Source organism: Zonotrichia leucophrys, chromosome 5 (assembly GCF_028769735.1).
Source record: "Zonotrichia leucophrys gambelii isolate GWCS_2022_RI chromosome 5, RI_Zleu_2.0, whole genome shotgun sequence".
NCBI classification, from domain to species: domain Eukaryota; kingdom Metazoa; phylum Chordata; class Aves; order Passeriformes; family Passerellidae; genus Zonotrichia; species Zonotrichia leucophrys.
In genome coordinates this window covers 48,842,927-48,857,415 of record NC_088175.1, presented here as the reverse complement: position 1 = coordinate 48,857,415, position 14,489 = coordinate 48,842,927, and the positions used below count along the sequence as shown (strand labels likewise).

The 14,489-nt window shown below is 66.6% G+C and overlaps 2 protein-coding genes across 2 annotated transcripts; both read left to right on the top strand.

The window, feature by feature from the left end:
• Positions 1–948: 948 nt before the first annotated feature.
• On the top strand, positions 949–7,305 carry ANKRD13D (ankyrin repeat domain 13D). Its single transcript, XM_064715408.1, has 15 exons — positions 949–1,142; positions 2,453–2,588; positions 2,669–2,793; positions 3,332–3,377; positions 3,460–3,603; positions 4,013–4,202; positions 4,339–4,405; positions 4,478–4,559; positions 4,817–4,878; positions 4,954–5,084; positions 5,205–5,362; positions 5,444–5,590; positions 5,761–5,924; positions 6,006–6,085; positions 6,504–7,305. The coding sequence occupies exons 1-15, from the start codon at positions 1,053–1,055 to the stop codon at positions 6,742–6,744; spliced, it is 1,863 nt and encodes a 620-aa protein (XP_064571478.1). The 5' UTR covers positions 949–1,052; the 3' UTR covers positions 6,745–7,305.
• Positions 7,306–8,012: 707 nt separating this feature from the next.
• SSH3 (slingshot protein phosphatase 3) lies at positions 8,013–13,611 on the top strand. The gene is made up of 14 exons (XM_064714217.1): positions 8,013–8,092; positions 9,435–9,472; positions 9,583–9,748; positions 10,346–10,464; positions 10,527–10,598; positions 10,688–10,753; positions 11,134–11,322; positions 11,441–11,534; positions 11,618–11,746; positions 11,824–11,870; positions 11,946–12,092; positions 12,464–12,664; positions 12,863–13,121; positions 13,201–13,611. Exons 1-14 carry the CDS (start codon positions 8,042–8,044, stop codon positions 13,411–13,413), a joined length of 1,791 nt encoding a protein of 596 aa, XP_064570287.1. The 5' UTR covers positions 8,013–8,041; the 3' UTR covers positions 13,414–13,611.
• The last annotated feature ends 878 nt before the right edge of the window (positions 13,612–14,489 follow it).

Genomic DNA, 14,489 nt, shown 5'->3' with positions numbered 1-14,489 from the left:
TTGTCCCTCTATGGGCACACCAGCACTTTGGGGACATTCTGGAGCATCCCCAAGCCCCACAGGATGGGGGTCCTGAGCCAGCATGGGCTACTGGAGGCTGTGTCCCCCATTGCTGCTCTGTTCCCAGGGATGATCTTGGCTGTCACTTGTCACCAGGCAGTGCAGGTGCCACCTCTCCTGCCCACACCCTGCCTGTGGGCTGTGTGTCAGGGCGCGGCACAGCCGGGCTGGTGCTCCAGCATTCCTGGGGATGGGATGGGATGGGATGGGATGGGATGGGATGGGATGGGATGGGATGGGATGGGATGGGATGGGATGGGATGGGATGGGATGGGATGGGATGGGATGGGATGGGATGGGATGGGGTGGGATGGGATGAACCCAGGGCTGGATGCACGACAGTGCTGAGCACCAGGTACCCCTCCACAGATGCTATGATGTAAAGGGGGTCAGGGAGCCCCGGGGCCCCTCAGGGTGCCCAGCAGGAGATGCCAGGCACCATCAGACCCCGGTGCCGGGGCTCAGCTGGGGGCCAGGGGGTCCCTGGTTTCAGCCCCGATGGGAGAGTGTGAGAAGGTGCAGCCCCAGGCTGTGTCCGGTGCCGGTTCCAGCTCCACTCCCGGTGCTGCTGCAGTGGCGGTGCCCACAATCGCCGTTCCCGGTGCTGGTGCCGTTCCCAGTGCCGCTCCCGTTCCCGGTGCCGATAACGTTTCCGGTGCCCCACTCCCGATCCCTCGTTCCCTTTCCTGCTGCCGTTCCCGTGCCCAGTGCCAACGCCGTTCCCGTGCCCGGTGCCCGTTCCCTTTCCTGGAGCCAATGCCCCTTCCCTTTTCCCGCTCCCTTTCCCGTGCCCGTTCCCGGCGGCGATGCAGTCTCCGTTTCCCGTTCCCGGTGCCGCTGCCTGTTCCCGGTTGCCGGTTGCCGGTGCCCGGTGCGGCCCCGCCCCGCGCCGCCGCGCTGCGCCGCCGCCGCCCCCGCGCAGCCATTGCGGGCAGGCCCCGCGCTGCGGCCCGGTCCGTCCGCCCCGGCGGCCCCGGGGACATGGTGCCGGGATGGCCCGGCCCGCCGAGACCTTCCCGCTGCACCGGCTCGTCTGGCACAACCGGCACCAGGCGCTGGACAGCGCCCTGCGCGCGGGGACGGTGGGAACGGCGCCGGGAGCGGCACCGGGAGCGGCGCCGGGGAGCGGGCACCCCCCACGCACCGGCACCGGGAACGGGAGCGGGCGGGAGGCGAGGGGAGGGAGAACGGCGGGGCCCGCAGCGCGGGGATGGGGGGACTGGGAACGCTGGGAATGCTGGGGGGGACTGGGAGCGCTGGGGAAAACCGGGAATGCTGTGCGCGGGGGGGGGGGGGGGGATGCTGGGAGGGCTGGAAGGACCGGGAGCACTGGGAGATACTGGGAGCACTGCGGGGACGGGGAGCATTGGGATATACTGGGAGCCCTATGGGGTCTGGGAGCCCTGGGAGATACTGGGAGCACTATGGGGACTGGGAGAACTGGGAGATACTGGGAGCACTGCGGGGACAGGGAGCCTGCAGGGACTGGGAGCATTGGGATATACTGGGAGCACTGTGGGGATGGAGACCCTTGAGGGGCTGAGAGCACTGGGATATACTGGGAGCACTGTGGGGATGGGGACCCTTGAGGGGCTGGGAGCACTGGGATATACTGGGAGCACTGCGGGGACTGGGGGCCCTGGGAGATACTGGGAGCACTATGGGGACTGGGAGCACTGCGGGGACAGGGAGCCTGCAGGGACTGGGAGCACTGGGATATACTGGGAGCACTGTGGGGACAGGGAGCCTGCAGGGACTGGGAGCACTGGGATATACTGGGAGCACTGTGGGGATGGGGACCCTTGAGGGGCTGGAAGCACTGGGAGATACTGGGAGCACTGCGGGGACAGGGAGCTTGAAGGGACTGGGAGCACTGGAGGGAGACTGGGAGCGTTAGGGAAGGCTGGGGACACAGGGCTCTGGGAGCACTGGGAGAAGACTGGGAGCATGTCAGAGGGATTGGGAGTGCTGGGGGATGTGGGGCACAGGGGATAGGAGAACTGGGAGCACTGGGGAAGCTGGAGGGAGGCTGGGAGACTGGGAGCACGGGGAGCTGGTGGCACTGGGTGGAGGGGACAGTGCTGGGAGCATCTGGGGGAACTGTGAGTGCTGGAGCAAGACTGGGAGTGGTGTGGGGACTGGGAGTACCAGGGAGACTGGGACTCGGGGACTGGGAGCACTGGAAGAACTGGTGGCACTGGAAGGACTGGTGACACTGGGATAATAAGGGACTGCAGCACCAAAGGCCTGGAAGCAGCTGGGAGCGCTGGGATGGGGTTGGCTGCACTGGGAGAAGGGAGGGCTGGGAGCAGCAGGCCTGGGGAGCACAGGGGACACAGGGGGAGCACTGGGGTGGCACGGGGAGGGGACAGTGACCCCAGCATCCTTGCAGCACGACGTGGAGCTGACAGACCCGCGTGGCCGCACGCCGCTGGAGCTGGCCGTGTCCCTGGGCCACCTGGAGTCGGTGCGGGTGCTGCTGCGGCACAACGCCAACGTGGGCCGGGAGAACGCCAACGGATGGACGGGTACAGGCACACCTCGGGGACTTGGGGACACCGTCCAGGGGGGCAGGTGGCCTCCAGCTGATGGCACCCCGTGTCTCCAGTGCTGCAGGAGGCGGTGAGCACGGGGGACCCCGAGATGGTGCAGCTGGTGCTCCAGTACCGTGACTACCAGCGGGCGACACGGCGCCTCGCCGGCATCCCCGAGCTGCTCAGCAAGCTGCGGCGGGTACAGCCCCCCAGAACTGCACCTCCACCCCAGAGCCCCCCAGGGACACCCACCAGCCCCATCCCTTGGCTCCAGACTCCCCACCTCGCCAGTGACTCCAGTAGAGACCCCCCAAGTCTCCCCAGGAGCCCCTGTCTCCTCCATGAGCCCACTCTTTCCCCAGGGACACACTGCCTATCCAACCCCACTTCCCTGGATTGCCCCAGTCTCTACCCAGGACCCCAAAATGGATCCCCAGCCCTGCTCTCCAGACTTCCCATGTCCTCAGGGGTCTGAGAAAGGACCCCAAATTTGTCCCCAGAAGCCCCCATTGACTCCATTCTTTCCCTGGGAATGCCCTGCTTATCCTTATCCTCTGGGACTCGCTGCTTATCCTTCCCTGTGGACCTGCACTAATGGCCCAATTCTCTCTGATCCCCACCCAGGACCCCAATAGGGACCCCCATCCCTTCTCCCCAGACTCCCCCCCTCCTCAGTGACCCTATCAGGGAGTCCCCAGCCCCTCCACAACCCCCACTCTTCCCCTCATCCCTTCCAGGCATCCGACTTCTACGTGGAGATGAAGTGGGAGTTCACCAGCTGGGGTGAGCATGGCTGGGCTGGGTTGGATAAGGGGGTTCCCAGAGGCCCCCTGGCCGTGGGGCTGACGTGTCCCTGTGCCCGCAGTGCCCCTGGTGTCCAAGGTGTGTCCCAGCGACGTGTACCGCGTGTGGAAGCGCGGCGAGAGCCTGCGGGTGGACACCACCCTGCTGGGCTTCGAGCACATGACGTGGCAGCGCGGCCGACGCAGCTACATCTTCAAGGGGGAAGGTCAGCTCCAGCCCCCCGTGGGCCCTTTGTCAGCCTGGGGAGCCCCCTGCACCCCTGGCTGGATTCCCTGGGTGCCCCCCAGTCTTTGTGGGGAGCACTATAAGTGCACGTCTGTAAACACCCCAGATTCCCTACAGGGACTTCCCTGGAGATCCCCCAGACCCTCTGCACTATAAATACTCCCACATCCCCTCTAGGGACCTTGTGGGATTCCAGTTCCCTCCTCCCAAGGGGAACACCTCAGTTCTTTTACCAGGGACCCCCAATTCCCCAAGGAAACTTTATTTTTCCCTGAGAGAACCACCTCAGCTCCCACATGTACGAGGGACCCCCAATCCCCCGAGCCCCCCATTGTCCCCCAGGCCTGGGGTTGTCACATGGGGCTGAGCCCTGCGGTGTCCCCACGCAGACGAGGGGGCCGTGGTGATGGAGGTGGACCACGACAAGCAGGTGGTGTACACGGAGACGCTGGCGCTGGCCCTGCACGAGCCCGAGCTGCTGCTGGCAGCCATGCAGCCCAGCGAGGAGCACGTGGCCGGCCGGCTCACCTCGCCCATCGTGTCCACGCACCTGGACACCCGGAACATCGCCTTCGAGAGGTGTGGAGGGGAGGAAAGGAGGGAAGGGAGGGAAGGGGAGGTCTCAGCGGGCAGGGGCCGTGCAAGGGGGAAGCGTGGGTGAAGGGGAAGGAAGCGCTGGTGCAAGAGGGTGAGTGAGGCCTCCCTGCTCCCCCAGGAACAAGTCTGGGATCTGGGGCTGGCGCTCGGAGAAGATGGAGGTGGTCAGTGGCTACGAGGCCAAGGTGAGCACAGAGATGAGGGGGGACACTGAGGACAGCCCGGAGTGTGGCAGGCCTGACGGTGTCCCCACGCAGGTGTACAGTGCCAGCAATGTGGAGCTGGTCACCAAGACCAGGACGGAGCATCTCTCCGACCAGGACAAGTCACGCAGCAAAGGTGACAGCCCTGTCAGCCAATCAGGGGGCCTGTACATGGTGGGGACACGCCACCCTTCCAGAGTGGCACGGGTGTCAGGTGTGGGACACTGTGGGTGTGGGGTGTGACTTGTCAGGTGTGGGAAGCTGAGGATAAGGTGACGGGCATGGGACAGTGTGCAGTGTGCCACCCATGAGGGGTGTAACCGGTGACAGCCCTGGGAGTCCCTCCCACTGCCCACTGCCCACACCTCACCCTGCACCCCCTTCTCCCCCCAGGCTCCAAGACCCCCTTCCACTCCTTCCTGGGCATCGCGCAGCAGCACGGCACCCACAACGGGGTGAGTGCCCATCCCGGGGGTCCCTGGGGACACTGGGGGTGTCCAGGGGGCTGAGCGGTGCTGCTGTCCCCCCAGGCACCCGTCCTGCAGGCTGCCAGCCCCACCAACCCCACGGCCATCACCCCCGAGGAGTACTTCGACCCCCACTTTGACCTGGAGACCCGCAACATCGGGCGCCCCATCGAGATGTCCAGCAAGGTGCAGAGGTGAGGCCGCCATCCCAGGGGTGGGGACAGAGGCCTCGGGGGTGTGGCCAGGGTGATGGCACACGGGGGTGGTGCTGGTGGCCCCAGCAGGCCCCCGTGCCCACGGTGGTGCCCGGGCAGGTTCAAGGCGACGCTGTGGCTGTGCGAGCAGCACCCGCTGTCGCTGGCGGAGCAGGTGACGCCCATCATCGACCTCATGGCCATCTCCAATGCCCACTTCGCCAAACTGCGCGACTTCATCACCCTCAAGCTGCCCCCTGGCTTCCCTGTCAAGATCGGTGAGAGGGAAAAACTTAATTTGGGGCGGGATTAACAGGGGCAGGAGTTCATGGGGCCTCAACTGGCGCCTGTACCCGCAGAGATCCCCCTGTTCCACGTGCTCAACGCCCGCATCACCTTCAGCAACCTGTGTGGCTGTGACCAGCCCCTGGGCTCCGTGCGGATCTGCGCCCCCCAGGAGCCCCCCGGTGCCCACCCCCCCGGCACCCAGCCCTCGGGGCCCAGAGGTGAGCCTGGGGGGGGGGGAGGGCTGGGATTCCATGGATACATAGCGGGGTGGCTGCAGGGTGTCACAAGATGCCGTGGGGTGTGTGGGGCAGCATGAGGTGCCGTGAGGTGCCATGAGGTGCCACAGGGACAGCCGTGGGTGGTGCTGACGGTTCACCGTGTGTGGCAGCGTGGCCATTCCCGTGCGAGGTGGAGGCGGGCGTGTTCGAGGTGCCGGCGGGGTACACAGTGCTGGGCGCGGGGCGCAGCGAGCCCCTGCGCGACGAGGACGACGACCTGCTGCAGTTCGCCATCCAGCAGAGCCTGCTGGACGCCGGCACTGAGACCGACCAGGTGCGGCCACGCCCCCTTCCTTCCCTGGACACACCCCACACGCACCTGGGCACGCCCCTGATGCATGGCCACACCCCACAGGTGACCATCTGGGAGGCGCTGACCAACACCCGCCCCGGCGCGGAGCCGCCGCCCTACGATGAGGACCTGCAGCTGGAAAGGTGAGGTTCCATCCGTGGGGGCGTGGCCTGGGGCGCCACACCCACCTCACCTGGGCAGGGCCAAGCTGGGAGGGGCAGGGATTAAAGGTGTCAGGGTGGGGCAGGTGCAGGGTTCATGGGTCAGAGGGGGAGGGGTTAAAGGTGTTGGGGCGTGGCCAGGGGAGGGGCTGAAAGGGAGGAGCTTCTTGCTGCCTAAAAGGTGTGGCCATAATGGGCGTGGCTAACCGCTGGGTGGGGCATGTGGGGAGGGGCATTGCTCTCCAGGCCATTTAAGGGCTGTGAAGGAGGTGTGGCCTCCAGGGGTGGGGCAGAGGTGTGCCAGAGGGGGTGTGGCTGCCATGACACAGGTGTGACACCCACGACACACGGGTGTGGCTGCCATGACACAGCAGTGTCCCCGCTGCTGTCCCCTGGCCAGGGCACTACAGGAGAGCATGCTGCTGCAGGCCGGGCCCAGTGCCGAGCCCCCGGCCGCCGGGAGCCCCCCGGGAGCGGGCGGCGGGAGCCCCCCGGGCCCGCCCGGCTACGGCAGCTTCGCGGAGCAGCTGCGGCTGGCCATGGCGCTGTCGGAGCGCGAGCAGGAGGAGCGGGAGCGGCGGCGGCGCGAGGAGGACGAGGAGCTGCAGCGCATCCTGCGCCTCTCCCTCACCGAGAAGTAGCGCCCGCCCCGGGGCGCTGCACGCCGGCACGGGGACGTCCCACGCGGGGACCGGGGTGTCCCATGTGGGGTCAGCCCACGCACGGACGCGGATGTCCCACGTGGGGACACCCCTTGCAGGGATAGGGACACCCCAGGCAGGGGACACCCCGGTGTGGGCACTGTCCCACACCAGGATGGCCCGGGGCGGGCACAGCCCTGCCTGGGGAGCAGCCGGTGCCGGGACGGCCCCCCCGTGACGGGGACCCCCCTGATGTGGGTACAGCCCCCCACAGGGGATTTGATCCAGGGATCCTCCTACCCCCGGGACCCCCAATCCAGGGCTCTTCTCCCGCCAGGCTCAAACCTCAGCCCAGGGACCCTCACCTGTGCCCAGAGCCCTCCCTAGGGAACCCCCTCCTCTTTGGTGTTGTACTGTGACCCATGGGGGGCAGGACGGACCCGGGGGTCCCCGTGGGATGCAGGTGACCCCTATTTTAAGGCACTGCAGTGTTGGGGGGGACTGCTGGGGGACCCCCAGGCCTCATCCTTTGGGGCAGTGGGGGGGAAGGGGGGCCCCGAATGTCTGTACATATACATATACATATATTATATATATATATATACACACGTGTGTCCGTGCCTGGGGCGTCATGGGTGGGGTGTCCCAGGGGTGGGGCCTGGGAAAAGGGATGGATCCCGCAGCAGGGGTGGGGCTCAGGTGATGGGGCTCATCCAGTGAGCGTGTGGGTAGCACTAGTGGGCTGCTCCTCCTCAGCTCACCCCAAATCTGGCCCTGTGCCCCCATTCCTGGCCCAAGGAATGGTTTATTTTGTTTATATTACATGGGAAAAGACCCCTGCCTCGGGATTGGGGCTTGGCTGGGGACCCGTGGGGTCACAAGGGGCTCTTTGGGGCTGAGCTGCTGGGGTCACTTGGGGTATTCCCATAGGCTGAAACCTGGAATGTCCCCAGTGCCAGGTCCCTCGGGGGGCCATAGTTTCTGGGGATCGGGGGAAGGCATCACACCTTCTGGGCGCCTGGGGGAGGGTCCCAAGAGCCAGGGACCCTCGGATGGTTCCCACTTTTGGAGGATCCGGAGGTGTCTCAAATGCTGGAGGGTCAATCCCGCCTTGCCCCCACGGATGTGGGGCCCGGGGTGCTCCGGGGCACCGGGGAGGCGCCGCTCTGCGGGACGGGGAGAGCCGTGCCGTGCCGGGACGTGCCCGCGGCCGTGCCAGCTCCCGCTCCCGTTCTCGTTCCCGTCCGGGCGGGGCAGCGGCGGCGCTTCCTGGTGCGGGGGGGCGGCGCGGCGGGGCATGGCGCTGGTGACGGTGCGGCGGGCGGGGGGCTCCGCCGGCGGCCCCGCGGTGAGTGCGGCACCGGACGGCGCATCCCGGCGGGGACGGGCGGGGGGTCCCGGTGCCACCCGGGAGGTCCCGGTGCGGGCTGGCACGGGGGCTCCCGGGGGAGTGCGGGCTGGCCCCGAGCCGTTGCGGGCTGTCCCAGAGCCGCGGGGGCCCGGTGCGAGGGCACGGGGCGAACCGAGGTGCCCCGGAGCTCCTGCGGGTCCCGGAGCTGCTGCGGGTCCCGGTGCCCCCGGGAAACGGGCCGGTCCGGGGATCCCGGTGCGGGAAGTGCGGGCTGCGCGGGGCTGTGTCGGGCGGGGGTCCCGGAGTGACCCGCGGGTTCCCGGAGCTCCGGAAGGTCCCGGCGCGGAAGGTACCGCCGTCCCGGGGGTGCCAGCGCGTGCCGGACGGTGAAGGTTGCTCCGGTCGCTCCCGGTGCGGGGTCATCCCAGGCGCTTCCGATGGGACTTTGCTGGGAGTTTGCCGGGAGCGGGGCTGCCCCCAGCACGCCTTGGAGTTTCCTGTGCTCCCGGCTGGGGTTTCCCATAGCTGAGAGAGGAATATGGAGTGTGGACGGGGGTGTTTGTCACACTCACTTTGCCACCTCTCCCAGTCCCGTCGCTGTCCCGGTGTCCCCTAGTGCCTCCCTCAGTGACCACTGGGCCTTTCTGGGTTTTCATCCCAGGCCCCCCTTCCAGTGCTTTCACACAGCCAGGGATGGGGGACACAGGGACGAGACACCCCCCCACCATCCCGAGGGGGTCCCCAGGTGTCGAAGTGAGGGAGCGACCACCATTGTCGATTTTCGCATCTGACTCCAGTTTATTCATCAATCCAACACTTTTTATAACCGTGTTAATTAAATTCAAAATCTGAGCTCCTGACAGGCTGTAGAGAAAACTTCAGCTCCTCCTTTTTTTACAATACCTGAAGTTAGTTTACTGAAACCAAGATCAGTGTTTCCACCATGATATGAAGAGTTCTCAAAACTTTCATCTCTGTTCTCAGGCTGGCCGTCTGTTCCCAGTAGCAGCCAAGGACAGAACGGTCTGAGAATCTTGTTGTTTATATAAAAGGTGGCTGAGAACCTAATTATTTACAGGATCAGGCCTGGGAAAGGCTGCCTTTACAGCAGGTTTCTATATTTCTTTAAGGCACCTATCTTTCTTGAACCAGGCTCTCCACACCCAGGGATCCATCTCCACAGTGGGACCCCCAAAGGGACCCTATATCCCCCGTGGGGCCCACACTGTTTGGTGGGTTTAGGGGGTCACTGGACTGCGGTGTCCCCCTGGTGGGACCCCCGAGCCTGCTCCATGCCCTGGGGTCACATTTCCCCCTGGAACTGCCTCCCAATTTGCAGGAGGAAGATGCTCCCAGACGCAGCCAGCTGCAGCGACGGTGAGAGGGGCGCCGAAACCTCGGCATGGGGTGGGATGGGGACACAGTTCCCGCCCTTTGGGGAGCACTCTGGGGGTGCTCCGGGTGCTCAGGACCCTCCTGCCCCCCAGGCAGAGCTTCGTCATGGTCAAGGGGGCTGCGCGGCTCCTGTCTGCCGAGGAGCCCCCCGTGGCCGAGCCCCCCCCGGCCGAGCCCCCCTGCCAGGCCCCGGGACAGCAGGAGCAGCACCTGCACCTCATGATGCGGCTGCTGCGCCCCCAGGACGCCATCCGGCTGGTAGGACACGGATCCACCCTCCAGGAACACAGGAATGGCGTGGGGACAGGGAAAGAGATGGATGGGGACAGGAGTGGGGATGGGATGGGGACAGGGAAATGGATTGGGGATGGTGGGTACGAAGTGGGGGGCAAGGGATGAGGGGACAGGGAAAGAGATGGATGGGGTCAGGAGCAGGGATGGGATGGGATGGGGACAGGGAAAGAGATGGATGGGGTCAGGAGCAGGGATGGGATGGGGATGGGATATGGATGGGGACAAAATGGGGAGAGAAAACTGACAGGATGGGCTGGGGATGGGGATGGGATGGAATGAAGGTGGGGACAGGATGGGGATGGAAGCAGCACCATCGAGGAAGGGTATGGGAATGCAATAGGGATGGGGAGTAGATAGGATGGGATGGGGATAATGGGAAGCAGTAACATCGAGGAGGGGGGAATGTGATTGGGATGGGATGGGATGGGACGGGATGGGAATGGGGATGGGGATGGAATAGGAAGTGATGAGGAGGGGATGTGGCCCAGCGCGGTGCTCCTCCCCGGTCACTGGGAGCCCTGAGAAGGGGCAGATCCCCCGGCATTCCCGCCGTTCCGGCAGGCGGTGCGGCTGGAGTCGGCTCGGCCGCGGCGGGTGCGGTACCTGCTGCTGGTGCGGCCGGAGGAGGCGGGAGCCGAGGCGGAGACGGCGCTACTGGGAGTGGATTTCGCCCACGAGGGGTGAGCGGGGTGCGGGGGGGCCCGGGGAGGCGTCGGCACCCCCTGACCCCTGCTTGCCCCAGGGCCAGCCACTGCACCCTGGGCATGGTGCTGCCCCTCTGGAGCGACACCCAGGTGTTCCTCGACGGCGATGGGTAAGGGCAGGATGGAACTTTGGGACAGGGAGAGGGTTGGATGGGTCGGGGTGCCCACTCTGACCTATGTGTGTCCCCCTGATGCCCAGGGGGTTCAGCGTGACATCGGGGGGAGAGACACGCATCTTCAAGCCCATCTCTGTGCAGACCATGTGGTGAGCAGGGCCTGGGCATGACCACGGGGGGCATGGGGACCACCTTAGGCACGGGGGGGGGGGGGGGGGGGGGGGGCAGGGGGAGCACCAGGGGATGGGCACCACCTCGGGGACTGGGGACACAGGCACTGCCAGGGGCACAGGGGATCTCAGCTGCACAATGGACATGGGCGATGTGGCACTGCTGGGGACACGAGGGGTGCTGTCACCATCCTGGGCACAGGGGATTGGGGTAACACCATGGACACAGTCACGGGGAAGGAGCTGGGAAGGGCTTGGGTGGCACCCACACGCTGGGGACGGCCAGCAAGGGGGACACAGCAGTGGGGGTGGCGCCGGGGAGGCGGTGGCAGCGCAGGGTGGCAGGTGCTGTGCGGCAGGGCCGCGCTGCAGGAGCTGCACCGCGCCTGCGAGGACGCGGCCCGCGGCGGGCACATCCCCGGCGGCCCCGCGCTGGCCTGGGCCCGCGGCTACGCGGCGGCGCTGGGCTCCGAGCAGAGCTGCCTCAACGAGTGGCTAGCCATGGCCGACCTCGAGTCCGTGCGCCCCGCCTCGCCCACGCCCCTCCGGTAAGCTCCCGCCAAGCCCCGACACACCCTGCACCCGCTGGCCAATCGCTGCCGCGCCTGGCAGGGCGTGGCCCGGGCGGGGCAGGGGACAGCGGTGACACGGTGGTGCCCGTGGCAGGCCGGCCATGCCAGAGCTGTCGGAGCAGGCGGTGCGGGCGCTGCTGCGGGAGGTGATGGCCACCGCCGACCTGGAGAACGTCACCTCCAAGGAGGTGGGTGGCACCGGGGTGGCAGCAGGGTGTGCTGGGGACAGGGCGGGCTGGCAGGGCCGTCCCTCACCCGGCGTGGCGCCCAGGTGCGGGAGGAGCTGGAGCGGCGCACGGGGCACAGCCTGGCCGAGCACAAGGACTTCATTGACAACGAGATGCTGCTGGTGCTGGCGCAGATGGATCGGCCTTCCCGCATCTTCCCGCACCTCTTCCTGGTGGGCAGCGGGCACGGCGGGCACGGCGGGTGGGGCGGGTGGCACTGTCCCCTCCCCTCACCGCTGTCACCACGCAGGGCTCCGAGTGGAACGCAGCCAACCTGGAGGAGCTGCAGCAGAATAGGTGAGCACAGCGTGGCACCGCCGTGGGGTGACACCATCGTGGGGTCACCACAGGCCACCCCTGGTGTCCCCACAGGGTCACCCACATCCTGAATGTGGCGCGGGAGATTGACAACTTCTTCCCGGCGCTGTTCACGTACATGAACGTGCGGGTGTACGACGAGGAGGCGGCCGAGCTCCTGCCCCACTGGAACGACACCTTCCTCTTCCTCTCCCGCGTCCGGTCAGTGACACCACGGGGGACACTGGGGACACAGGGGCTGGAGGTGGGGTGGGGGAGAGGGGGACACAGGGAGAGGTTTTGGGGTGCTGGGGCATGGGATGCTGGGGAGCAGTGGGGTGGCTGGGGACACTGGGAGCCCTGGAGACACTGGAATGGCTGGAGGATGCTGGGAGCTCTGGGGACACAGGGATAGCTGGGGATATGGGGAGCTCTGGGGACACTGGGATGGCTGGAGGATCCTGGGGATCCTGGGACACCTCAGGGACACTGGAAGCTCTGGGGACACTGGGACACCTCGGGGACACCGGGAGCCCAGCGAACACGATGTCCCCGAGTGCCCGGTGCCGTGGTGCCAGCGGTGGGTGCCGCAGGGCGGCAGGAGGCCGGGCGCTGGTGCACTGCCGCATGGGGCTGAGCCGCTCGGCCGCCACGGTGCTGGCCTACGCCATGAAGGAGTTCGGGTGGCCCCTGGAGCGGGCACTGCGGCACGTCCGGCACTGCCGGCCCGGCATCCTGCCCAACCCCGGGTTCATGCGCCAGCTCGACTTCTACCAGGGCATCCTGAGCGCCAGGTGAGTGGGGACAGCTGGGTGGGGCCTGTTGTGACCACACCCCTCTGTGTGGGTGGGTGAGGCTGCAGTGCCCGTGCCCTACCTGGAAAGGTGTGGGACATTTTGTGGGGGAGGAGCCCGTGGGAGCCCCACCCTGCCGAGGGGGTGTGGCTCCCAGCAGGGGGAGTGGCCAGGTGCTGATTGACAGTTCTGTGGCAGCCGGCACAGCAGCCTGTGGGAGCCCCAGGCGGCCGAGGTGCCGCACCCCGAGGAGGACACCGCAAGGGACACGAGTGGCCTGTCCCCGCTGTGCTCCCCGCTGGCGTCCCCACAGCCCTCCGAGGAGGAGGCAGCTGCAGGGGGGCTGCTGGGGGCCTCCCGGCGCCCCCGCATCTCCCTGTGCTCTGTCATGCGGAGCATCAGCCTGCTGGAGAACCCCGAGCCCCTGGAGCTGCTGGGGGAGCCCCTGGCCGGGGAGGTGAGCGGGGGTCAGGGCAGAATGGGGGTCCAGTTGTGGGGTGACAGCAGCATGGCATGACCCCACTGTCCCCTGTCAGGTGTTTGAGGCCACGGAGGAAGCAGAGGGTCCCTGCCCGAAGTTACGACCCTCGTCCCGCCCGCGCCGCGTGGTGCGCCAGGCCAGCCTGGATGGAGGCACCGCCCCGCTTTGTGACCACACCCCTAGTGATGACCACACCCATAGTGATGACCACACCCAGGGCCACACCCATGCACCTGGCCACGCCCACACAGATGAACCCACGCCTTAATTTGGGGGGCATGAGACAGCACCTACTCACTGCCATAGCAACAAGGGGATGGGTGTGGTCTACTTCTGGGGGCGTGGCCAGCGAGCAGGAACGCCCCGCCCACGCCCCGCCCGCACCCTGGGGCTGGGACGTGCCTCTGCCCCAGCCCCACGCACACAAACACCGACACTGCTCCTGCACTGGCAATAAAGCGTGGAAATGGCAGCCCCTGGTGGCTTTGTGACCCTGAGCACCTGGAGGGTGGGCTGCTGTCGGTAGGGCCCGGAGTGAACGCTCTGGGGACAGCGGGCGGGCACAGGGACCCAGCGGCACCATTTTGTGGGGCACAGAGGAACTACAACTCCCGGCGGCCTTTGCGCGAGGAGCACAACTTCCGGGTTGCCATGGCAACCGCCGCGGCCTAGGCCGGCGATGGAATCGGGGCTGGAAGCGAGACAGGGGCAGTCCCGAGGACTGAAGCACACAGAGAGCCCGCAGCTAACTGTGGCCGTGGTGGAGGGGAAAGCCAGGTGCTGCCCCCGCCACTCCCTGAGATGGTGTCAGCCCCCTCCCACCATGGTGTCCCTCCATGTTGTCACCTCTGGCCCACAGGACACCTTCCACTAGGCGAGGTTACTTCATGCTCCATTGAACCAGGTCCTGGACACTCCCAAGCCTGAGGTAGCCACAGCTTCTCTGGGCAATCTGTGCCACGGCCTCACCACCCTCACAGGGAGGAATTTCTTCCCAAAATCCCAGCTAAACCCACCCTCCCAGGGAGGGAGGCTCCTGGCTGGAAACTGCCCCTGAGGCTGCTGCTGTCCATCTCCATCTCCCAGGGCTGTTCCTGCAGCTGGAGCCATCCCAGACACTTACACCATTCCTGGGACACCCACCAGGCTGGGACTGACCCTCTGCCAAGGAAGGAGAGTGAGAATCTCCCTCCTTCTTCCCACCAGGAGGGCACAGCCCTTGGCTGGCTGGGTGTAGGATGCTTATTTTTGGGGGGTCCACCTAAACACCTGCATCCTGTGCCCAGCAGAGGAATTATGTCCTGTCTGCAGAAGATATCCATGGGACTGCAGGTCCAACAGCAG